The following is a 26,653-nucleotide window of genomic DNA, read 5'->3' as shown; positions in this document are numbered from 1 at the left end:
ATAATGTCTTTGTGGGGCGAAGGGGGGGGGGGGGGGGCGAGGGAGGGGAGGTTTACTCTATAAACCTTTTTACGGCTACGCCCCAAGGTCCAAATTCTTACCCTAATAAACCAGTTTTGCAACCCTGTTATATACCTTCCGTAGCAAACGGTTCCCCTTTCACATACCTACAGTAGAAAGACCGGATCTCTTTTTGGTTCGTCTGTTGGAGATTTCTTGAAAGGCCCTTTTAAATAGTTAAATTTCAGTTTTTCTATCCTTTTGTATACTTCGGCTCGTGAAATCCCTGTCCGCTTATATACCTCCAGCCTGAAAAAGGTACCCCCCTCCCCGTATAATCCATTATAGCGAGTACCCCCGCTCTCTAGGAAGTCTGTACATTATCAATTGTTGTTATCAAATCTTCTTACAGCGGTTACCAATAACACGCGACCTACGACATTCAAAAGAGTCGGATAAAGTTGCGTTTTGGTGGACGTCAATCAAACAAAAGCCGTTGAAATTATTTTGAATTCTGACAAGATTCCAAGGTAATCCGGCTAGAAACTAAGAATTTTATCTCCCTAAGAGAAGGTAAACTTTATTTAAATTGATTCTCGAGCCAGATCAAGCGCAAATAAAAGGTATTTTTGAATTAAAAATTTCAATTTTCACTGCACGTAATAATTTACTCACTTGCACGTATCGCTGATTTATTATCAGGTGTAGCAAATTTCAAATGTTTCATTAAAAAAATACAGCTTCGTCTAAACAATGCCCATTTTTTTTAGATAATCTGGCTTGGAAATCAACTTTCATAAAGTTTACCATCCGTCGGCGGATAAAACTGTCAATTTCTCGGTTCTGTTGCCTTGAAATGGTCTCAGAATTCAAAATAATTTCAACGGCTTTTCTATGATTGACGTCCACCAAAACGCAACTTTACCGGAGTCTTCTGAAGGCGATAGGTTGCGTGTTATTGGTAACCGCTGTAACATATTTGGCTTGAAAGGTTTTGTGCGGAAGTAGGCGCTTTTTGTACTGATTTCTCCAAGGATTTAAGCTCTTGATTTCGCTGAAGAAAGTCCAGGCCATTGCTCTCTTTATCTCGATTTCAACAGATACTCGATGATGTCTTTTTCCAATTGGTACCTTTACAGGTACGCTTTCACTCGGCTTTACTCTTACGAAAACGGACTTTGTGAAAGTCTAGGTCAAGCAGCTTTACACGACTTGAATGGATTCAGTGTTCAGCGCGTTGCGAAATACTACAGAATCAATCGCTCGAACTCGTTAGTGATTTCAGCCGGATTGGGACGTAATATGGGTTGTCGTTAGCTTTCTGAAGTTGTGTGACACTGTTTACCATTCTTTGTTTATTATTACGGTATATTCTTTATCGATATATCTTTTATTGGTGCGATATGAATTGTCAATTATCGCATTAAAATTACTTAGGGACATGATAGAAGCCGCATTCACGCAATGCAGGAATGTTTTGTTTTTCTCCTCATTAGTTGAGAAAGTTGTGCAAGGTTCGTTAACTAACCACTCCTTCCTTCTGGGAGCCCGTTTCTCTTTTGAATTTTCTGTTATGGTATAGCCCACTTTGGAAAAGAGTGATGGCCTGGGTCGAGAGTAGCTGCCCAAGCGATTGTGGGAAGGTTTGGGGGGACGTTGGCTTTTATTATCGTCCCCCCAAACAATCCCACAATCACTTGGGTAATTACTCTCGACCCAGGCCATCACTAATTGGGCTATTGAAAATATAACTAACGGGGGGCGGGAAATGTTAGATGAGGAGATTGTGACCACGCGAACGAGGGAATCCGGTATCGTTCAAACCGAAGCTTTTATGATCGCGCTTGGCTGAGTGTAGCAGCTCTCGTAAGTTTGTAATTGTAGGGTTGGGAGTATTGTTCTGTCATTTCTTCTATTGTTTTCTTGAAGAGTTCCAAGCCACCTTATGAGAGCTGCTACATCGTCCGGTTTAACACTGGGCTAATCCTATGAGCAAACGGGAACTACAAGCAGTCGAGGTTTTTTGGGTATTGAAAGTGACACTAAAAATAGGTGACATCAGTGCCCCTTTAAGCTGATAACAAACTTGGAACAACACACAATTACATAACGTGATTTGATAGCAGTCTCAGACAAGTTCAAGGTCCATCTTAACTACAAACAAAAATAACTAAACAAAAATATCGGTTAATACCTAAACGCTAACGATGTATTTCCGGTACTTCGCGCTTTTTGACCCAAACATTCCAAAAAAACAAAATAAAAACCTACTTTGAGACGAACAACAAAAGGAGCGAAAAAAAAAAAACAATTCAACCATTGTCAACTTAATGACAAATGACGAAGAAACCGAAAAGAAACCCCCGAGGCTTTATGACATGTCATGAATTAGACACAAATGGATTCCGTTTCTCAGTTCACATAGTTGTATGAGATAAATGGAAAAAGACAGCGCACGCAATTGAGTTATGGATGTTCTTTGGAAGTTTACTAATGACTCAGCAAGCTAAAGTAGCCCACACTTTTTTTCTAGTTGCTTAGGAACCTTTCGCGTGCATCGATAACTCGGTTGTACCCCCGCTTTCTAAGAATTCTGTACACTATCAGTTGTTCTTATCAAATCTTCTTAACATATTTGGCTTTAAACGTTTAGTAAAGTAGGCGCTTTTTGTATAGATTTCTTCAAGGCTTTTAAGCTCTTGATATCGCTGAAGGATTTACACAGTCACAATAAGTAGTCATTGTAAAAAAATTTTAACAGTCAAAGTGTTATTTGTAAAACCAAGAACCCAATTTGAATCAACGTGCACTTTCTGTGTACCCAACTTTGGTTTAGGCTGTAAAACTGAGGTAGGGAGAATATATAATAGAATATATACACAAATACTGTCCTAGTTAAGTAAAAACGTTACTGAATGTTTTCACATTGCAGTTAGATAGATCTTTTGTTGGCGCTCAACAAGGAAATATTACAAGAATATATAGGATAAAACAGGACTGTCTTTTTATCGCTTTTAAAATTTCAAGTGTCCATGATTACTTTCACAGTCACTCGGTTTGTCCCATGAACAAAACGGAACTACAGTAGAAAATAAATACATTATTTCACCGTTGGAATTTGGAGCTCGTTTCGTTTTTCACGAAAATCGGTGTTCGCAACAGAAGTTTCAGTCAGATAACAATTACCTCAGTGCCATCCACAGCTACAGCAATGTGTCCCTTCCTGGTCACTGCAATCGCGTTGATCCTACTAATGCTGTCTTGATGGAGTATCTTTCGTACAAACTTGCCATCCTTAGTATATATGGATGCACTAAGAGGGCCTGTTCTTTGCTCTATAGTGAAGCCAAAGAAATGTTTCACTAGTGGATTTAGTACATTCTCCTTTTTCTCTACACCGACGACAACGACATGTTTTCCTTCAGGGTGGCATCCAATTCTAAGAGTTTCAGTATTTTTATATCCTTTGGTGTTAATATAAAATTTGGATAGTTGCTCTCCATCATCGTTGAATACATGGATGTAGGAATCTTTTGCATTCAGTATCATCATTCGGCCGTCGTCATCGGCAGTAATATCGTCTGCATACTTAATTATCTCTTCATCAAAGTGAAGAACAAACGCTCCTTCGTGGTTGTAGATGTCAACCACATGTCCGTTGTCAGTGTTCCTCGATACTAACACTTTGTTCTTAGTAACTGCCATTCTTGCTAGGCGGGTCCAATTATGACTTCCTGCAGGGAACTTAAGCAGCAGTTCAAAGGTGCTGTTAAAAACCTTTACTTCCAGCTCAATATCTTTACCGGGAAGGTCAGTAATGGGTGATTCCAGTACATAAATGTTGCTGTTTTTATCGGTGGCGAGATCAAACATAGTGAACGGTTTTCTGTGCCTACTGACCACTTTAAATTGAAAGCAAACTTCAAGCTCAGAATCCTCAGCTCCAGGCGTCACAAAGTCCAGTACATAGATGCTGCTGTTTTCATCAGTGGTGACATCAGAAATACTAACACGTTTACCGACTTCACTAATGCAGGTGTTAAAACTGAGAAGAAAATTACCGTTGATATCAAACACCTTGATAGTTTTGTCCCCATTGTCTGCTACAATGAACTGTCCGTCCGAGTTTGTAGCGATACCCTCCGGTGAGCTTAGCCTGTTCTCCTCTGGTCCCTCTTGACCAAATGACAATGGTCCAACACAGCTGTGTTCCGTGCCAACTGTTTTAAGGACTTTTGCAACTCTTTCGTCACGCAGTGGGTTAATTTTCTCTTCACCTGTATCGACCAAGGGCCAAATAAAGATATGTCGGTCTTTACAGAGTGTTTTCTTGGCATCGTAGATGGCGCGGTTTACCTGACAAACAGTGGAAATTATTTGTCTCCGTTCATCTTTGCCAAACCAACCCTTGATATTTAAGAGCCCTTGATCCAGCTCGACTTTAAAGTTGTTTTGAACATCTGGCAGTGAGTTAAGTTTCAGAAGGCATTGTTCGCACTCTGGTAGTGCATTTTCCAATACATTCTCTACAGATAAAGTTGACAAGTCACCAGCGGTTGCCACGGTCTCTATAGCTGACCCTAACATGGTTGATATGACACGATATCGAATGGCTGTGACGCGGTTAAACGTGCTCAGGGCTTCGTTGTTGAAGGCTCTAGTCGCTTCTTCACGAGTCATTTTAAATCTTTTATTGGCTTGGTAAAGCGCCCGTTTGGTTTTGTCGCTAAACGCATTAAGTTGCATGCGTTTCATTTTCTCGGCGAAAGCGACAGTCTTCGCTGCAACTGTGGGTGAAGGAGAGCTTATCTCTTTCGAATGTTTTTCTTGGAATCTTTCTGCTCTTCCGGTCGTGGCTTCAGGAGCCTCCTCATCTATTGCTTGATACAAAAACCCGAGGCCTGTTTCAAAAGCATCTATCCCTGGGAGAAGATCCTTTCTTGCCAGCCCGTCCAACTTTGTCTTGATTTCTTCTATTTCACGCACGATTGCGCCGCGAAATTTCTGATCTGCCACGTCGCCTTCTTTGAGTCTCTCGGCCGCAGCATCTCTTCCTCTATTGACGATCATGCCGATAGTGGCTTTAAACACGGCTGTTATTATTGACGACATATCTGTCTTGAACGGTGCAGAAAGCTTGTGTATCCCTTATTGATAGTCTAGAGATGCAGCTTTGTTGATATCAAATTTTAAATAAATTCCAGGGAATAAATGTGGCAGAACCAAAAAGCAATAAAAATAGGTAGTTATCTTACATCAGAGCTGACAAGCTCCATGACTTTTTTTGATAGTTCTATTCTTCCTTTATTTCATAGGTCAAAGTTGTGACTAATTGAAGAAAGCAAAACTACTTTCGGTATTTGATAAACAAATTCTTTTATTTTTTTTTATGAACTATTCAACCATATGTGGTCCAAAATTAGGCTAGTTATATGAGAAGCTAATTGTGTAGAAGTTTTCAGTTTGCGTTCGATTTTATCTTGTTGTTGATCCAGTAAGTCATTTTATTTTATTAATAATAATAAATAAGATATTTTAACAGGGAGCCCACGTCACAAAATGTGGTTTTCAGTGAGGCCCTGCATAAATCTAACGTAAGAATACAAAAAAAATTACAAATATAGCTATCTAAAAAATAAAAAGTAAAAAGGATAAGATCGATAAAAAAGTCTACATGTTTCTAATAAGACGTCTAAAAACTAAAAAATTGGAAATGTTCCTAATGCCGTCTGGGAGAGCGTTCCAGTCATCTGTCGCATGACAAATAAAACGATGCTGTCCCCATGAGCGCTTTGATTGTGGTTTACAGATGTTATTACTAAAACGAGTGTTATAATCATGGATGTCTTTAAAATGATTAAAATTAAAATTCCAATCAATCAAACCATTCAAGGACTTAAAAACTAAAAATAGGCGATGAGATCTTCGCCTTTTTTCCAATGTATCCCAACCCAGTAGATCAAGGGCTTCTGTTGCTGATGAATGTTTTGGCATATTTAAAATTAATTTAGCTGCTTTATTCTGGAGTAATTGGATCTTGTTCATCAGTGTGGTGTTGGACTTGTCCCCCCAACTGTTGAAAAATACCGTCGATTTCTCGGTAGTCAAACCTCTTATATTACTGCGAAGCGTGCAACAGATTTGCATGATTCAATTATGCATGCCGGTATCTTAAATGTCGGAAAATATTTCCATGTGGTTATGTGAGGATACCAATGATTCCCTGTAACATAACTAGTAATAAGTAAGGCGATGTACAGGCATGACACTGAAAACCGATAAGAAGTTTCCCTCAAAGAAATGGTTGGAAAACTATGTGTAGCTGATTGATGGAATCATTTGGCCATAACCTGTACAGAGTAGACATGTCTAGAAGGTTTTTATGCAAATCTATTAATCTGTTTTCGGATGTTTGGCAGCTTGTAGACGACGTTAGCAGTTTCAGAATAGTCTTTTCTGCTGCAAATGGCGGTCAGGAAATGGGAATACAGAAACGAGGAAACCTAACAAGAAACCCCAAGGCTTCAGTTTCTAGTTGTATAAAATAAATGACAAAAGGCTTATTCCTAGAAAAAAAGCCTACTTGGAGACAGACAATTAACGGAGCCACAAAACAATTCAACAATTCACAACTTTATGACCAGTGACAAGGAAACCGAAAAGAAACCCCGGGGCTTTATGACATGTCATGAATTAGACACAAACGGATTCACTTTCTCGGTTCTCAAAGTTGTATAAAATAAATGGGAAAAGACTCAGCGCACGCCGTTGAGTTATGGATGCTCTTGGGAAGTTTACTAATCACTCAACAAGCTAAAGTCGCCCACACTTCTTTTCTCGCGTGTATCGATAACTCGGTAGTACGCGCTGTTAACTCCCGATATCAAAGTGCATTTTCTCTTTACTGTCACGTGTCATGTGCGGCGTCAAAGGCTGGGCAAAGGGTATTGTTTTTGCTCTGAAGTAGGTTCTAGATTTTAACCACTTTGTCACTCATGATCAGTTTTGTTTGAAAGTCTGAACTAAAATGGGTATGAATTATGAATTCTAGCAGGATGGGATCTCTCTTGATTCTAAAGAAGAAGTCCAGTTGGAAAAAGGACTCCGGAAAATTACATATTTTTGTCCTAAATTTCAGAGCGGAAAACCGCAAAAAACATCCGAACTAGTAATTGGAAGATCATAGGTTTGAATCCTGTTGGGAGAACTCAGATTTTCTTTTTCCAAATATGGCCTGTGTCACCTGATCAAAAACTACATCTATCAGTGAAATAAATGTAATATTTGTCGCGCATTTCGTTTTCAAATACTGCATGCCGAGCCCACACAAACCGGTGAGGGGAAAAGGCGGAAAGAGTTTGCGGAATGGTATGTGGCATGGCGTGCGGAATGGCATAATTATGCGAAATACGATTTACGCGGGGAATAAATCAACTGAAGAGCGCATCCTGTTTTCGTGCCAATTTTATAAGAGCAGCAGTTTTTTCGATGTTGCGGACTATTAAACAACCAAACAACAGATCGAGGATAAAAAAAAAAAAAAAAGGCCTGGGATAGAACATGTCTGATCGCTGGTTAGGAAGTGAGAGTGAAGAAATCGATGAAGTTTCGCATTAAAGGAACTAAGAATAAATTAAATTTCTAGTTGACAAAAAGAACGTGGCAGCGAGTAGCCTAGACAAAAAGCAACACCAGACTGGAGAAATAACATCAGTCCAAGGCCAAAACTATTATGTGAGAAATTTTAAATTTAAACTCGGTCATTTTATCAGACTCTTTGACGGTTACAATTTGTACAACTCATGGGAAAAATATGTTCTACTTTTTCTCACCTTACATTTTCTTCGAGCGACGAGTACGCAAGTCACTGTTGAGCTGCTGAGCTAGCTACCTAGCTATTCAATACGGCGATTCAGGTAGCTATAGTTCAGTTACGCGTTATATATATCGAACTAAACATATCCGTCTTTAATTAAGGTCTTCAGTGCCAGACGTCCCAACCTAAAATGAGATTTAAAAGCGAAAAAGCCCTAGAGCAAAAACGCAGATGACAAGTATGGTGTCTAATTATCGACACTGGTTGTGTGAAAGGTTGTGAAACTATTCTTATCACAAATGCATTTTTGTCAAATTGTTGTTCATTTTCCCGCTCATGATAAATGAATCATCGAGCATACAGGGTATGAGAATTGATCTTTTACCGAGGGTTCAAAAAAAAAAAAAAAAAAAAAATGTTTATTGTTTGCCCTCGGTAAAAGATCAATCTTTGTCCTGAGAAGACTTCCCGCTGCCACGTTGTTTTTGTCAACCGAAGTCGTATGGAGTAAAGTGAACATGAAATTTAATTTACTACGGATTTAGTCATAGTTCCTTGAATGCGAAAACTACAAACAGTTTTCATCGCTTTCTTTACCCTCACTTCTTCCAAATCAACAATCAGATGATGAAATCCTCGAATTGTTGTTAATATTTACCAGGAGTCCGCAGCATCAAAAAAGCTGCTGCTCTTATAAAATTGGCGCGAAAACATGACGCGCTCTTCAGTTAATTTATTTCCCGCAACGTAAATCGTATTTCGCATCATTATGCCATTCCGCACTTTCTCCCTCACCCCACACAAACGGCGAATTTAGGCGATTTTTGAAGGGTTTGCTTTCGTTGTTTATCTGAGCGTTATATAACGCTCAGATAACGCTTAGGTAAACAACAAAAGCAAAACCTTCAAAATCGCCTAAATTCACCGTTTTCAGGCAAAAGAACGACAAAGCACAACGATTGAGGTAAGTTTACATTTATTGTTACTTTTCAGATAAACATTTTCCCTAACATTTGGCTGTAATACGAACTTTATAATATTTCCATACAAATCCTTTAAATTTTGTAAACAGTCACCAGTCACACCGTTTGTGTCGTGTAATATTTGTCACGCATTCCGTTTTCAAATACTACATCTATCAGTGAAATAAATGTAATATTTGTCGCGTATTCCGTTTTCAGGCATGAACAAGAGAAGTCTCACGATGCCTCAGAAAATAGCGAACTGAGAAGAAGATTAAAACAAGGGGAGGAAGAAAACGAAGAAATGTCGGATAACAGACTCAAGTTGATAGGTAAAACATTTCGTTTTTTTTAAAAGGAAAAAAAAAAAATAAAACGAGTATTGTAGATAGTTTGTTCCCTGTCATGGATGTTAAGGCGACCTAAAACGGAATGATGAGAACGAAAGTCATTATTTTGGACAAAATTAGTTTTATTCATCCCTCGAAATCGAATTTTTAGGATTAACCCCTCCCCCCCGGTCCCCCGGCTCCCCCCTAAAAATGCAAAGAGGAAAGAAAATTATATAGCATGTATAGAGTTTCACACTAAATTAATAGAGGTTCTTTAGTTACTTTCAACATCAATAGCTGTAGACTAGGAGCAATCCCGATTAGCCTCAACCAGGGTTGTCAAAAGGAGCCAGCTGTAGGCGAGAATCAGTCGCCTACTCCAAAAACTAAAGCCAACTACTTCAAAACCTTGTGACACCTGGGTGAATCTTGTTGTCGTGAATCTTGCTGTGGTCTTTCAATCAGCGCCACTGCGTTATGTCACCTCTCTGTATATATCACATCCGTTGATTGTTTCCTTTCCTTTTAGATGAAATAGACAAACAGTAACGCGAACTTCTCTCCGCCAGGCAAGCCAAAGAAACCGCTGAACACCAATGCATTACCGAGGTATTTATCACATTGATTTTGTAACTTTTTTAAGTCAGAGAGGGCGCAAAGGAGGGAAGATGAGGACAAGTACAACACAAGATGCACCATTACACAGTCCAACGTCCTGCCAAAGGTTACATGTTAGCATCACAGCTGCTCCTATTGAGCGAAATATGACAGCGTCAAAAACTTCAGCATCATCTGATGTTGAGGCCTTTGCATTTCTCCCTGAATAAACAGCAGATATGTGAGCAACTGGTGCTGCCAGGTTGCTAAGTTTTTCATAATTGTAGTTTGCTATACTTGCTTTGTTGAAAAACAACCGAGACACATGTTTGAAGTTGTCCATGATGATGTGCTGTGGTGTTCGTTTGCAAAATTTTTGCCAGTCGTATTGCGTGCTCTGACCATTTCGCATACGCATAAGAAGTTCTCGGAAAACTTCAGGCTGTTTTTCCGAGTATGCCTGCGTCACTTTCTGGAAAAATCATCATTCTCATTCATTCACCAGGCTGGAAATATACCATCACATTTCTTTCATAATAGAAAACTAGTTAATGTTAAAAGAGCTGTAACTGTTCACAATGTCATCAAATGAAAATTTGACTTCTGTTTCTCTTCGCGTAATTCTGTGTTTCTTCGCGGAACCCTAAACGAGACCTTGGCGGCTTAAAATATTGGCGCTTTGTGCGGAACACCCTAAGCGAGACCAAAATCCAAAATTTACACCCCTAAGCAAGACGACGAGCATCCCCGTTTCATATGGGAGTCTCTCCCCCCCCCCCCCCCTTCCCAGGAATGCTTGCCAGTAGAGCGAAGCCGGTTTTAGTCGTTGTATCTCTGATCTAGGAGTAAGAATGTTTGCCGATGACACTAACACTAATCTTACGTTATCTGCTAAGACGTTAACAGAACTTAAGCTAGCCAGCAAGCCAAACGAGCCAAACGTGCGAGGCATGCGAGCCGAACGTGCGAGCCATGCGAGCCATGGGAGCCAAACATGTGAGGCTTGCTAGGCACGAACAACCCCCAACATAAATGCTAAACGTAAATGCTAACCGTGGAGCTACTTAAGCTAACCTGAGTGCTATTTAGGCTAACCGGAATGTTTTTTAGGCTAACCTGAGTGCCTCGCACGTATGCTTCGCATTGCTCGCTGGCTCGCAGATTGTCCGGCAAGACCCAGCTCAGTATAAATGTTGCTAAAACAAATTAAACTAATGATTATTGGATCAAGACAAAGACTATCTCCCCAATGTGACGATGTAGAAATCAGAATTGATGACCAAATTATCAAGAGAGTAGATGAGACCAAATCTTTGGGTCTTACCATAGATGCCCAACTCTCTTGGGGTAAACATGTTGAAGAGATTTGCAAGAAAGTCTCTTCAGCTATAAGCGCACTAAAACGTGCGCGGTACTTTATATCCAAAGAAACTGCAATCCAAATTTATAACGCTTTAATTATGCCTCATTTTGATTACTGCAGCCCCGTTTGGCAATCATTTTTGAGTGGTTACTTGAGTGATAAGCTCCAAAAGTTTATACAACCATGCAGCCAGAGTTATAACTAAGTTACCCTTTGATGCGAGCTTAAACCACCTTCTCTCCACCCTCGACTGGGAGAGGCTATCTCTTCGGCGAAAGAAACAAAAACCATTAATGATGTATAAAACCATAACAGACCTTGGTCCAGAATATCTACACTGAAGTCTTTTCTCTCAGCGTCACTCTGCTTACAACTTAAGAAACTCCGAAGGAAGCCTGTCCCTGTACAAGCCAAACACCAATTATTTGAAACGAAGCTTTTCTTACAGTGAGGCCATGTTATGGAATAACTTGCCCAAAAGCTTAAAAAATGCTTCATTCGTTGAGCATTTCAAGCGAAATATCAAGAAGTTAGCTGATGTATCGGACTCCCACACGGCAATCTTGTCAAAAAGTTGTAATTAGTTTTAGTTTTTACAGAGTAACAAAGTAACGCAGTAACAAAATTACAAGGTAACAAAGTAACAGGGCAACAGAGTAACAAGGTAACATGGTTATAAGGTAACAGAGTAACAAGGTAACAGAGTAACAAGGTAACAGAGTAACAAGGTAACAGGGTAACAAGGTCACAAGGTAACAAGGTAACAGAGTAACAAGGTAACAGAGTAACAAGGTAACAGGGTAACAAGGTCACAAGGTAACAAGGTAACAGAGTAACAAGGTAACAGAGTAGCAAGGTAACAAAGTAACAGGGTAACAGAGTAACAAGGTAACAAGGTAACAAGGTAACAGAGTAACAAGGTAACAAGGTAACAAGGTAACAGAGTAACAAGGTAACAAGGTAACAAGGTAACAAGGTAACAGGGTAACAGAGTAACAAGGTAACAGGGTAACAAGGTAACAGAGTAACAAGGTAACAAAGTAACAAAGTAACAGAGTAACAAGGTAACAGAGTAACAAGGTAACAAGGTAACAAGGTAACAGGGTAACAGAGTAACAAGGTAACAGGGTAACAAGGTAACAGAGTAACAAGGTAACAAAGTAACAAAGTAACAGAGTAACAAGGTAACAGAGTAACAAGGTAACAAGGTAACAAGGTAACAGAGTAACAAGGTAACAGGGTAACAAGGAAACAAGGTAACAAAGTAACAAAGTAACCAGGTAACAGAGTAACAAGGTAACAGGGTAACAGAGTAACAAGGTAACAGAGTAACAAGGTAACAAGGTAACAGAGTAACAAGGTAACAGAGCAACAAGGTAACAGGGTAACAAGGTAACAAGGTAACAGGGTAACAAGGTAACAGAGTAACAAGGTAACAAAGTAACAAGGTAACAAGGTAACAGAGTAACAAGGTAACAAGGTAACAGAGTAACAAGGTAACAAGGTAACAAAGTAACAGAGTAACAAGGTAACAGAGTAACAAGATAACAAGGTAACAAGGCAGAGTAACAAGGTAACAGAGTAACAAGGTAACAAGGTAACAAGGTAACAGAGTAACAAGGTAACAAAGTAACAGAGTAACAAGGTAACAGAGTAACAAGGTAACAGAGTAACAAGGTAACAGAGTAACAAGGTAACAAGGTAACAGAGTAACAAGGTAACAGGGTAACAAGGTAACAAGGTAACAGAGTAACAAGGTAACAGAGTAACAAGGTAACAGAGTAACAAGGTAACAAGTTAACAGAGTAACAAGGTAACAAGGTAACAGAGTAACAAGGTAACAAGGTAACAAGGTAACAAGGTAACAGAGTAACAAGGTAACAAGGTAACAAGGTAACAAGGTAACAGGGTAACAGGGTAACAAGGTAACAGAGTAACAAGGTAACGGAGTAACAAGGTAACAAGGTAACAGAGTAACAAGGTAACAAAGTAACAGAGTAACAAGGTAACAGAGTAACAAGGTAACAAGGTAACAAGGTAACAGAGTAACAAGGTAACAGGGTAACAGGGTAACAGGGTAACAAGGTAACAAGGTAACAAGGTAACAAAGTAACGGAGTAACAAGGTAACAGAGTAAGAAGGTAACAGGGTAACAAGGTAACAAGGTAACAAAGTAACAAAGTAACCAGGTAACAGAGTAACAAGGTAACAGGGTAACAGAGTAACAAGGTAACAGAGTAACAAGGTAACAAGGTAACAGAGTAACAAGGTAACAGAGCAACAAGGTAACAGGGTAACAAGGTAACAAGGTAACAGGGTAACAAGGTAACAGAGTAACAAGGTAACAAAGTAACAAGGTAACAAGGTAACAGAGTAACAAGGTAACAAGGTAACAAGGTAACAGAGTAACAAGGTAACAAGGTAACAAAGTAACAGAGTAACAAGGTAACAGAGTAACAAGATAACAAGGTAACAAGGTTACAGAGTAACAAGGTAACAAAGTAACAGAGTAACAAGGTAACAGAGTAACAAGGTAACAGAGTAACAAGGTAACAAGGTAACAGAGTAACAAGGTAACAGGGTAACAAGGTAACAAGGTAACAGAGTAACAAGGTAACAGAGTAACAAGGTAACAGAGTAACAAGGTAACAGAGTAACAAGGTAACAAAGTAACAAAGTAACAAGGTAACAGAGTAACAAGGTAACAAGTTAACAGAGTAACAAGGTAACAAGGTAACAGAGTAACAAGGTAACAAGGTAACAAGGTAACAGAGTAACAAGGTAACAAGGTAACAAGGTAACAAGGTAACAGGGTAACAGGGTAACAAGGTAACAGAGTAACAAGGTAACAAAGTAACAGAGTAACAAGGTAACAGAGTAACAAGGTAACAAGGTAACAAGGTAACAGAGTAACAAGGTAACAGGGTAACAGGGTAACAGGGTAACAGGGTAACAAGGTAACAAGGTAACAAGGTAACAAAGTAACGGAGTAACAAGGTAACAGAGTAAGAAGGTAACAGGGTAACAAGGTAACAAGGTAACAAGGTAACAGAGTAACAAGGTAACAAGGTAACAGGGTAACAAGGTAACAAGGTAACAGAGTAACAAGGTAACAAGGTAACAGAGTAACAAGGTAACAGAGTAACAAGGTAACAAGGTAACAAAGTAACAGAGTAACAGAGTAACAGAGTAACAAGGTAACAGGGTAACAAGGTAACAAGGTAACAAGGTAACAGAGTAACAAGGTAACAAGGTAACAGGGTAACAAGGTAACAAGGTAACAGAGTAACAAGGTAACAAGGTAACAGAGTAACAAGGTAACAAGGTAACAGAGTAACAAGGTAACAAGGTAACAAGGTAACAAAGTAACGGAGTAACAAGGTAACAGAGTAAGAAGGTAACAGGGTAACAAGGTAACAAGGTAACAGAGTAACAAGGTAACAAGGTAACAGAGTAACAAGGTAACAGAGTAACAAGGTAACAAGGTAACAAGGTAACAGAGTAACAGAGTAACAGAGTAACAAGGTAACAGGGTAACAAGGTAACAAGGTAACAAGGTAACAGAGTAACAAGGTAACAAGGTAACAGGGTAACAAGGTAACAAGGTAACAGAGTAACAAGGTAACAAGGTAACAGAGTAACAAGGTAACAAGGTAACAGAGTAACAAGGTAACAAGGTAACAAGGTAACAAAGTAACGGAGTAACAAGGTAACAGAGTAAGAAGGTAACAGGGTAACAAGGTAACAAGGTAACAGAGTAACAAGGTAACAAGGTAACAGAGTAACAAGGTAACAGAGTAACAAGGTAACAAGGTAACAAGGTAACAGAGTAACAGAGTAACAGAGTAACAAGGTAACAGGGTAACAAGGTAACAAGGTAACAAGGTAACAGAGTAACAAGGTAACAAGGTAACAGGGTAACAAGGTAACAAGGTAACAGAGTAACAAGGTAACAAGGTAACAGAGTAACAAGGTAACAAGGTAACAGAGTAACAAGGTAACAGGGTAACAAGGTAACAAGGTAACAAGGTAACAGAGTAACAAGGTAACAAGGTAACAGGGTAACAAGGTAACAAGGTAACAGAGTAACAAGGTAACAAGGTAACAGAGTAACAAGGTAACAAGGTAACAGAGTAACAAGGTAACAGAGTAACAAGGTAACAAGGTAACAAAGTAACAGAGTAACAGAGTAACAGAGTAACAAGGTAACAGAGTAACAAGGTAACAAGGTAACAGAGTAACAAGGTAACAGGGTAACAGGGCAACAAGGTAACATGGTAACAGAGTAACAAGGTAACAGGGTAACAGGGTAACAGAGTAACATTGGGGACATAATGATTTCAAAAAGAATTTGGGTACATACTTGTCAAAATAAAAAGTTAGGACATAATAATTACCATATATGAAGTACCTACCTTCTCCTGGGGACCACCCGCTGACCAAAACTACAGAGGACTCTTGGTACGAGATTGAAGAGATACGGACGTCCTTCGGAGGTATACGTACTCCACTTTTTCTGGTCTAATCGGTCGGACCGGAAATTATTGTTCCATTTTGTTGCATTTGCACTTATTTCCATTTTATTGTCTTCTTGTGCCACCATTGCACCATAGCATAAGTATTTTGGTGAACTAACGAGCTGGCAGAAAACCTTCCCAATTGACGTCAGGTAAGTTTCCAGAATTTTCAAACGAAATTTGCGCCTTATACATGATGTCGACTATTTTTTCATAGTCATTATCCCTCTTCACCCAGGATCCTGTTGTTTAAAGAACGCACAGCATTATCAAATGCATGAATTACTATTCAGTGGGTATAAAGAAATAATTAGAAAACATTTTATCTGCTAGCGCTGGATAGCAATTTTTTCACTGGATAAAGTTATTGCTTCTTGATCAACCGTGGGCCAGGTGAATAAATGGGAAAACAAGCTGTCACTATGGAAACCCAACAAAAATGACGTTGGTAACCCTGTTTTTGGAATGGCATCGCATCCAGGAGAGTTTGTATTCACTTCATGCTGGCTATCCTGTGATGGGCTATAGCATTTGATCCTGCGGAAAGGAATTCTTTTCAATCTCCTTCTAATTCCCAAACTTTTAAGCAAATTATTTACGCTATTTACCAGTAACTTTCCCTTTACTTTTATTTAAATAGTTTATTATCTCATTGTAAAAACACTTTCTCAATCGCTTTTTGGCGAGCTAGTCGTGCAACTAAGCGACGATCATGTAAGAGAAGAGACTAGAGGGAACTAAAGAGCAGAGCAGAGAACTGGGGGAAAGGCGGGAAAACAATCCGTGACAGCTGTCATTCCAAACCATTTTTTTTAGAACGGGTGTCAATGGAACGCCCACAACAAAGAAGAGCAAAGACACTTAAATTATCATACGTCACACTTTAAGGCCCGTTTACACAGGCGATTTTTGCGGCGATTTAAGCGGCGATTTTTGCGGTGATTTTTGTGGCAATTCCAAATCGCCCGTGTAAACTAGCGGCGATTTCATGGCGATTTCGTCGCGATTTGTCGCCACAAAAACGCCGCGATTTCGAACATGCTCGAATTTTGAGGCGATTTACTGGCGATTTTTTCAGTTTGAGAGTAACAAAAACCTACTTTGTTGTACCCCCAAGGGTAGTTTGTCACAAACATAGCGGACGCTGCTTGTAACACGACCTCAAAAAAGTTGCCAAAAAAAGGAGAATTCTCCAAAGGAAGCAAGAAAACTTGGTCGCCTCCAGAAGAAGAATATTTGATAAGCCGTTGGGCACAGGCAGACTGTCTCATTAATACAAGTTCGACGAACTACAAGCGCCAGGAGAAGAAAATCGCTGCAAGAGTAGACATTCAGCGAGCAACAATATTGCACAATTGGAGACATGGTGCTGTCGTGCTTAGTGTTAACATCGCATGCGCTCCGTGATAGCCGCTGAAAAAAGGTCGTAGACTTGTCACAAAATCGCCGTTAGTTTACACGGGCGATTTGAAATCGCCGCAAAAATCGCCTGTGTAAACGGGCCTTAAACTATGATCACTCTTCTCCCGAAAATATATCATGATATTTTAGAACGGGTGTATGAAACGCCCACAGCGAAAAAAGAGCAAAGACACTTAAATTATCATACGTCATACTTTTCGCGGAAAAACAGTACAAAAATAAATCTGCTCGGGAGAAATTTCATTCAAGGAGTGCGGAAAAAGGCAAAAATAAAAAAGCAAAAACTATAAGGTAAATTAGTTCTCTAGATGTCACGTATTCAAACTGTAAACACAGTCGCACTTTGCCGAGCAGTCTCCAGATAATAAAGCTTCAACCTTTTTTTTAGTAATTGCTGAAAATCATTAACTGGTTTAGTAAAAGCATAGACTTCCAAATAAACCTATCTTCCTTGAGTTCGCGAAGTAAAAACCATGTCTTTTTAGCGGAATTTTTCTTGTTTTTTACGTAAGACCGCGTTCAGCTCCTAGTGATTAGATAGTGATGGTCTCCTGAAAATAATGAAAATATGCATTATGATGTAAACACGAGATTAAAACCAACTAAGAATAAAGTAACCATCCTATACTTTAAGAGCTCATTTCAAAAAGATACGTTTTACTTAGCAGACAGTTGTCTTTTTTCAGGTTGCAGCGCTTAAGCAACAACATGAAATACGAGAAAAGGAGTTTGAGTCGCGACTACGAAACGTCGAGGAGATGAACAGACGGTCAGTGAACGAACTCAGAGAAATGCGGACCGCGCAACAGAAGCTCGGTGCTCAGTAAGTGATCTATTACAGTATTCTGTTATTGTGCTGGCCACTCAAGTTTTGAGCGGTTTTCAAATGAGCGTTGATAGTAATTTCTTGTGTTCTTCAGTGTTGCTTTACTTCCCTGCGTGACTGTGAAGGCTCGTTTAAACGGTTTCGACATTTGCCCAATATTCGTTCCACAAAGGTTGAACGGATGTTGGGCAAATGTTGGCTGAATGGACTTTTCAAACAGTTTCAACGCCATTCAACATTTTCAAGAACAAAGAAAATGTTGAATCGATGTTGAATGAGAGTTTAAACCAATTTAAATCAAAGTTTAATTCAACACGCTTTCAACAAGCTTTCAACATCTTTTACACTTTCAACAATGTTGAACGACCTGTTCAAACACTCCGCCCGATGTTCAAACACCCCGCCCGACATTTGGTTCAACAAAGTGTTGAACGCATGTTGAAACAAATGTTGAAATTGTTTAAATGGGCTTTCGCAGCTAGTTAGACCAGCTAGTTAGTGTTTTCCTTCTTTTCCTCTCAAGTTTGAAATACGTTTCATTTCATGTAATTTTAAATGAATGTCCAAGGTCAGTTTGAGAGATAGAAACGAGCGTTACCCCAGCAGCCTGCGGTTAGATTAGATTCCACTCTATTCCATTCGATTCCATTCTATTTTATAACATAGCGCGCGTGCATCCTAATCTAATTCCTATTGGCGCCATCATGGTTCATTTCTCAACATATGCACGGCCGTGCGTCCATCAGATGACGTCTGCAAGTCAGATGGGGGAAGCATGCGCGCGCTGTGTTATAAAAAACTTTTTACAGCGAAACAACACCATAAAAAAATGTTTATTTATAATAGCTTGTCGAAGTTTAATGAAACGTTAAGATTAAACCGATATGAGAAACCACTTTCACCCTTTTTTTTTTGTACAGAGAATTTTGTAATTAATCAGGAACAAAACTGACCTGTTTTCCAGGAATCATTTACTTTATTTTCACTACGTTATAAAAGAATTGGTTCATGCTTTTAGCAGTGCGTATATCGAGTTATGGATGCACTTGGGGAGTTTGGAGAGCATTCAAGAAGCTAGAGTTGCTCTCGGCTACGCCTCGAGCAACTCTTACGCTTCTCTCGTGCTCTCCAAACTTCCTGCTTGCATCCATAACGCGATATACGCACGCTAAGCATGAACCAATTCTAAAACATTCTATACACCAGTCGACTACTCTAACCTCTGAGCTAATGGAAGACTGGTGGCGAGCTCTGGACATTTACTTCTTTCATATTTGGCAAGTGTCCTGCAAACTATCAGAATGCCAGCTTGGTGTATTCAGAACTAGCGCCACCTTTGAGTAAACCCCATTTTGCAACGATCAATACTTTTCTTTTTATGCCGCGGCAAAGCGAATGATTATTGCTGAGCGTTCTTTTGAAGGGATCCGTGTCAGTTATTTTTAAAGCACTTTGAAATTATCTTTTACGAGAACCTAAAAATAATAGTCCCGTTTTGTTTAAAGTTACTGTACTAATACTCATTGAAACTTTTTACAAGTGTCTTACGGTTCGGATGGTCTGAAGGAAAAGGATGAAAACTTAAAAATATTGCTCAACGTTCAGTTGTGTCATGTCAAAATCGCTGATAACCTAGTGACTCTTTTTTTCACTTCAGAGAGAAATATTGAGAAATATTCTTCTTGGTACTAAGAGTATTTGGTTCACGAGGAGGATACTTTTCACAATTTAAATATAATTTTGAGGAAACGCCATCAAATTCCCAATGACATTAGCCCTTTTGTTCACAACGTTCTCAGTCAAGTTGCTGGGAATGCTCTGTGGCAAAAGTAGTCCGGTAAAACAAAAGCTAAATAGGTCTCATTCCACTGGTAATACCATTAGCAATAACATACTTAAAGTCACCGAAAATCGGTGCATTGGAACAAGGTTAATATTGCGGGAATATGAATCGCTATTAAAATTTGAAAATCCACCATATTAAATTTATGCAGCGTCATTACCGATGGAATACTGAGGTAGAAGTAGACTCTCTAATTAAAAAAAAAATGGCAAAATGTTAACAAAAATCGATTGGGCAACACGTTAAATCAATTTAAGAGTAGTATAGGTGCATCTTATGAGGTCTGACGTGATAACGACGGAATAAACTATGATAATTTTAGTATTTCGGTGTCCAGGTTTCGTATTTCGAAAAGTTCAAAAACTCACTGATGACAACTTCGTTTCTGACTAATTTTTTAAGCGCAACAATAACAAAATTTGAAAATATTTATGTTATTATGTTAATACTAAATTTACGATGAATGTAAAAATGTAAAATAATTGACAGAAATGGAAGCGTGTTTAAAGAACACTTTAACTGTATGCGAACTAGCACACCTGCTAGTAGGCTCCTAACTATTATCAGTGTTAACATCAGACTAATGGACCAAATAAGTAGTAAGTGCTTAAAACGTACCTGAAGCGGCAGATAAACTCTTAATAATATGTCACTCATCGTCAGAATCACAATCTCCCTCAGGAAGTTCTACATTGCAACACAGCAGACCTTTGCATTGCCCACATGCAGGGGAACAGTACAAACCAAAATTCACACAACTGCAGCGTTGAAACTGTAGTAATATTGTCTTGCAGTTGCAATTGATAGCTTCCAGAAGATACTCTGGTGCAGGTTGCAGGTCAGTTGCAAAGGGTGATATCTTGTCATCTTTCAACTTCCACCCCCCATTCTGTAGCACACCATTGTGCACTCCACGCCATTGCTGGACTTGGTGGTTCACACGTAGACTATGGTACTTGGCTGCGGCTGGTGTTGGTAGCAGTGTCCGCGGTTGCACACATGACGTGCTGGATGAAACTTTGCGGTGGAAATGCTGCACTTAAAGAGTATCGATCTTGTCACCAGGTCTGCCGTTGTACAAGCAGACCAGTGCGTTTTCCCCAGCAATGCGGATATCTTTTGGTGTGGCGTGCGGGTCCTGAAATACATCAGTTTCTCTCAGAAGAAAGCATTCGATCTGAGTTTCTTTAAGGCCTCTGGCTCACCAATACGAAACACTCGCGAGGTGGTATCACATCCCAGCAATGCATGCGCGAATAGAAGATTTTCACAGATCTGATCACCTAGCACTCTCTGTACCTGATTAATGTTTCAGCCGCTCGTTGCAAGTTTGACTTTGGTTCCGGCCTGAAATACAGTTCACAATTTGTGCTCTTTGAATTGCAACAAAGAAGTATGAGGAGATCTGTATCATCGCCACCTAAAACTGTGTCGTTCTATGCAGCTGACTCAATTGCTGTTTGTACCACTAGCACATCTGTATCAGCTTCTGCATTTATGACTACGATGTTGTTCTGTTGGAAGTGACTTGAGAGTAGCGTTATGAACCTCTGCTTGTTGGTCTTGTTGGATAAGGACACATCCTTCTTCATAGAACATATTATTTCCCCAGTGAAACGCACTTCAGCAGCCATACTGGATTTGGTTCGTCTACTGTGAGTGTTTTCTTCTGTGGACGGTCCGTTTTGATAGCTATCGAATACTATGACAGGAGATCTATATTTGTCCGACACATTATGAACATAGCGACTGCAGATTGCATCAAATTTCTCACCACTAGGCCACAGAATTCTTGGAGAAGGGCACCTCCATCCATAACGTACTGGGCAGGTGTTGCTGGGCTAGGCATAGCTGGAACTTGTTTCCACATGGTATCGGGGATTGCAGCTTTGTTTGAGGAAGGTAAAACATTCGTCGTTTCAAAACGTGCAGGTGGATAGCTACAACGTTCATGATTGAAAACTTCGTCCAACAACTCTCCCTCAAGTGTCCCTGCTGAAACGAGACGCTGGAACAGAAGCATAGGATCAATAACCACAGTTTCTGTGCCTGTGTGCACTGCATCTTTCACTTCAAAGGTCACAGCCTGATCTTTCTTCTTGAAAACATACTCTTGCACTTTCTGGCCAACCAGGCCATCCACGATCTTCTCTCCGACTTGACTTCCCTTGTCAGCGTTCACTGAACAACTTGCTATGACACCAGTATCAATGCTATGCAGTCTGTTGTTATTTACACCAAATGGTGCTTTGGATTGTAAGTATTCCAGGACCTTGCGGATGTCTCTGGTGTCTCTCACTTGAAGAGCTAGGGATATGTCGTTGTGTTGATCATTTGTACAATAGCTGACTGATGTGTATTCCTGAAGAGCTTCGTTCACCTGCACACGGTGGAATAGATAACAACCACACATGTCTCTGTTGTTCATCCATACCTATTCCCCTTGTGAAACCGCCTGCAGTCTTAATACTTCTTATTAGGGCTTGTTCGATTACTAGATCGGTAGACAGTTCAGCCAATATCGTTCAGAACGGCGCACGACATGACGCGGACCCTCCACAAAATGCCGTTGCACTTCTGTTTGGCATTGATCAGAAAGTTAGCAGGTTTTTTTTCGTTCTAGCAAATAATTCGAGCAATGTGACGTCATATTACGTCGCAAGCCACGCTAATGAACGTCCCTACATTGGCAGTGTTGTACATAATCCGATTGCTAATTTTTGTTCCCATAGCTTCAACTGTAGGAGCAGTATTGATCTTTGCACTTTGTTAAACTTTGGCTGCGATATTAATATGCATAAAATTTTGGATGAAATTATAGTGGTTTAAACTTTGTCCAAAATGACATTGTTCCAATGCTTCGATTTACGGTGACTTTTAGTATGTTATTCCCCAATAAATTGGGAATAAAATTAGACTTGTTTCGCTTTTGTTGCAATTTGTGCAGTTTTTTGGCACGGGAAATAATTTGTCATGCGTTCTGCTGTGATATGTGTTCAGTATTTCCAAGTAAAAAAGAAGAAAGAAATTGGAAAAGAAAAGTTTCTCGACGAGGATGGGATTCGAACCCACGCGTGCAGAGCAGAGAGCTTAAGCAACGACGACGGCGACGGCAACGACAACGCCGCAAGACAATAGGTTTAATGAGCAAAAACAATCGCTCTGCACGTGCGTTTTCCATTTTCGTACATTTCTTTGCCGTCCTCTGCAAAACAACAACGTGAAATGACCACATTTAAGGTTTTGTGGAGAACGTGAACGCACGACGATGAATTTTTCATTTTCTTTCTTAACTTGTACGCCACCCCTACCAATTTGCTTCCTGGATAGTTCGCCATTTTTGTGAAAGTTGAGCGAGTTGAAATATTCGCGAAGTAGCACAAATGAAATAAAGATATATTTTCAGGTGACGTTTTCGTTGCCGTTGCCGTCGTCGTTGCTTAAGCTCCCTATTGGATTAGCAGTCCAACGCCTTAACCACTCGGCCACCTCGTCACTAGGACACGGTACGCTGAAATTATACAAGTTATCTTAAATGTGGCATTAAACTGTTCAGGTTATTCATTTCCTTTCGGTTGTTTGCGTTTTTGAGTTTGCTCGCAAAATCGACCTCAGTTAAGGCTTACTAGCCATTGTATTGGATTATTTATATCCTATGAATTAAACAAAAACAAGTCTTCTTTCTCCCCCATGTTTTTGTTCTAAATGCTTTTATCAGTGTCTTAGTTGTTCAATTTCTTCGTAAAGGGTGAAAAAAATTGAGAATTATAAATTTTAAGAACGGACTCGTTAGTCATGCGGTTTGGTGTCTATTTTGGACACTGGGTTTATTCAAAATCTGTGTTCATTCAGCTAGAAGCCGGTACTGAGCGCTACTTTCAAGTAATAATGTTCGGTGTGCTGTACAAGGTGGTTCTACCTTTTGGATCCATGCTTGAAACAGTGTCTTCTCTCAAATGAAAAACATTAGGCAGTGATTTTCTCCTTGTAATATAATCTTATTCAACCCCAGCGGTTGTAAGAATTAAGGATATGATCACCCAAGGTGAATTATATTTGATATCATAATACCTTCTCCACAGTATTTTTATAAGGAAAGTGTGGGATCAAGATAAGATAATTTGTTGTTTAATATTCAGCCTGGTTTTCACTAACGACGCAAGCGTAAGCATAAGAGCGAACGCGAAACGCGACGCAAGCACAAGAGAAGGAAAAATTTTGATCCTTGTGCTTGTGCTTATGCTTGCGTCGAGGCTGTTTTCATGCCCGGTGAAATAAGCATTCTTATGGAGTAGCGTCTGTGCTTGCGTCGCTAATGAAAACCAGGCTTTAGGAGTTAAAGGCTTATAAACCGACGAGGAAAAGGTACTTACAGGGACTGGGGTAAGTTTTTGAGACGTTCAAGATTATAAGTTCAGTGGTCCCTTAAATTAGACGTCTCTAAAACGTGATCATTTCTTCATTCTCCTATCCTTCACACTAATATTGCCTTTTAAAAGCATTAGAGAATTTAGGAACTATTCATGGTGTCCGTGTCCTTTTCTCAGGTGACAACACTTCTAAATCGCGAGAGGCAGCTTTTAGCAGAGCGAAAGCTCTTCAATCGAGAATTCGAAAGACTTAAATTGGAAAAGAGTCGTCCTGGGCCCAGCAGAATCCGGGAACCTCCTCAACGACTCTCGGACCTGCTGACCACTCCAAGCACGGGCGCAGCCATGCATGAGCCCGCAGTTCGTTTGGACCTGACGTCTCCCAGAGATGATGGTCGCTTTTCACGAGAGCTTGATGGGATAGGTTCACGAACTTTCTTAAACACAGTTTCAAGGGACAGAGTTATTCTTTAATGACACGAAAACGTTTAATCTCTTATATTTAAAAGTCTTTCATTCACAAGAGTTCAGATTTATAAAATTCTCAACAGTATGCACGGCGCCATCGGAAAGCGCTTCTTTGTGGCTTTCATTTGGATAGTCTCAGTTGAGGATTTCATCCACAGACTCAAGAGGAAGAATTTCTCTGTATAGCATAATAGGCAGCAGCACCGGTAAGTACTGCTCAATATATAGCTTTCATATGAATGATCACACTTTGGGATTTCATCCGCAGAGTCAAAAGTTAGAACCAACTTTTACAGCATAATAAATAGCACCACAGGAAACTACTGCTCAGTAGCTTTCATTTGAATGGTCACACTTTAGGATTTCTTCCACAGACTCAAAAGTTAGAGCAACCTTGCACAGTGTAATAAACAGCAACACAGGAAAGTACTGCTCAGTAGCTTTCATTTGAATGGTCACACTTTAGGATTTCATTCACAGACTCAAAAGTTAGAAACACCTTGTACAGCATAATAAACAGCAACACAGGAAAGTAGCTTTCATATGAATGGTCACACTTTAGGATTTCTTCCACAGACTCAAAAGTTACAATAACCTTGTACAGCATAATAAACAGTATAACAGGAAAGTACTTCTCAGTAGCTTTCATTTGAACGGTCACACTTTAAGAATTTCATCGACAGACTCAAACTATATTTACTTTATTATTAAATGTATCATTACAGGCATAGAGAACAGTACTGCTCAGATTTTTCATCCTTACAATCAATAGTGAAAATTATCTGGTTGTACAGCATAATAAACAACGCCAAAGGAAGGCACTGCTCATTAGCTTTCATTTGAATATTCACTGTGAGATTCGTTTCACAGAACCACATTAAAGAGTATTTTAAACCAACAACACCAACGGAATGTGGCGCTCAGTAGCTTTCACTTGCGCGATTACAGCTACAAGGGTGTCATTCACAGACCCAATGAACGGCTTAAAATATAGACAAGATGCAAAACATTTCTGGTCAGTACTTTTAAGGCGAAAAGCAAATTTGGACAATTTACTTTACCGTGATTCTTTACCGCCAGATTTTGAGTTTAAAACGCACTGTACATCGCCAACGATTGAAGGGCGAAATACATCGCCATATGGAATCGACTCGCGAAATAGGAGGGAAAGCACAGAAGAAAAAGTGGCTATTTGCAGCGATAGCGCAAGTAGTTATTCAGAGTTTCTGAGAAAGAAGCCTGTGGATGAGACCGAGTAATCAGGCCTGGTTTGACATGGCAGACACGCTCTTTGATGAGAGACGATGGTATGCTCTAGCGGCGGCCATTTTGTGAAAGGAACGCATGCGCCTCGGTTGTAACCGCAGCAAAATTGATCGCGCCTCATCGGAATTCGGCACCGTGCCACGATTAGAACCCCATTTACACGAGCAAAAAGATCGGCACGGCACCCCAAAATTTCGGTACGGTGCCGCCAACTTTTTTGGCACGGCACTCCTGATTTTAAACGTGTAAACATAGCGTGCCTAAAAATAAGACGGCACAGGTGCCCGAAAGTTTAGGGGTGCCGAGACCACCTCGCGAGTTGGTCTCGGCACTAAGTTGGCGGCACCGTACCGAAATTTTGGGATGCCGTGCCGATCTTTTTGCTCGTGTAAATGGGGCTCTTAAGGGGTGCCGAGACTACCTCCGCAAGGAGGTCTCGGAACCCCTAAAATTTCGGGCACCAGTGCCAAATTTTGTTTTGTACCGGTCGATAATTTGGAGTGCCGCCAGTACGGTGCCAAAATTTAAAGTGCCGTGCCGATTTTTTTGGGCGTGTAAATGGGGCGTGTGATGTCAAAATATGCTAAACAGAACGACACGTGCAACGTTGGCCAATCGGACAGGGCGTTTTTGAAATCTTATTTATCTCGAAGTGTTGTTCTTCAGAAAAAGACTAGTCGCTCTCTATGACCTTCAAAGTGCGACACGGGCATATATTAACCGCTCTCCGGAATGTATAAGTAAATTCGTAAACCACGACGGCAGTTTACCTAGCGCTTACTCATGGCTTCAAATGTGGCGAAGGACGGATCGCAGGAGATTTCACTTCAGACACTCACTTTATCGATGTCAACGACATTCGAGTTTATTT

General features: G+C 40.0%; 3 protein-coding genes and 1 long non-coding RNA gene across 7 annotated transcripts in view; 2 read left to right on the top strand and 2 right to left on the bottom strand.

Moving 5' to 3' along the window:
- LOC146471554 (uncharacterized) overlaps positions 1–17,804 on the top strand; it is a 69,135-nt gene extending 51,331 nt beyond the window's left edge. The window contains exons 3-5 of the long non-coding RNA XR_014866680.1: positions 8,998–9,110; positions 9,640–9,719; positions 17,696–17,804. This is a non-coding gene — a long non-coding RNA (uncharacterized LOC146471554). The remainder of the gene's footprint in view (positions 1–8,997; positions 9,111–9,639; positions 9,720–17,695) is intronic.
- LOC146471550 (uncharacterized) overlaps positions 1–26,653 on the bottom strand; it is a 71,067-nt gene that overhangs the window by 2,278 nt on the left and 42,136 nt on the right. The gene's annotated exons all lie outside the window — the stretch shown is intronic.
- The window catches only part of LOC146471553 (sodium channel and clathrin linker 1-like), a 109,760-nt gene that overhangs the window by 70,292 nt on the left and 12,815 nt on the right, over positions 1–26,653 (top strand). For 3 of the 4 annotated variants that reach the window (XM_085120148.1, XM_085120150.1, XM_085120152.1), the window contains one exon: positions 24,226–24,732. The exons of the other annotated variant lie outside the window; for it this stretch is intronic. In XM_085120148.1, the coding sequence (XP_084976274.1) occupies positions 24,226–24,522 (297 nt within the window). In that variant the 3' untranslated portion in view covers positions 24,523–24,732. Of the gene's footprint in view, positions 1–24,225; positions 24,733–26,653 lie in introns of those variants that run through there. 4 annotated transcript variants of the gene reach the window in all.
- The window catches only part of LOC146471552 (uncharacterized), a 47,177-nt gene continuing 22,707 nt past the window's right edge, over positions 2,184–26,653 (bottom strand). Inside the window, exon 2 of the mRNA XM_085120733.1 lies at positions 2,184–3,186. The gene's annotated coding sequence lies outside the window, so the exon portion shown is untranslated. The remainder of the gene's footprint in view (positions 3,187–26,653) is intronic.

Source organism: Pavona decussata, unplaced genomic scaffold (assembly GCF_977016875.1).
Source record: "Pavona decussata unplaced genomic scaffold, jaPavDecu1.1 SCAFFOLD_102, whole genome shotgun sequence".
NCBI classification, from domain to species: Eukaryota; Metazoa; Cnidaria; class Anthozoa; order Scleractinia; family Agariciidae; genus Pavona; species Pavona decussata.
The sequence above is the reverse complement of the archived record's forward strand: the minus strand, read 5'-3'. Positions and strand labels throughout refer to the sequence as shown.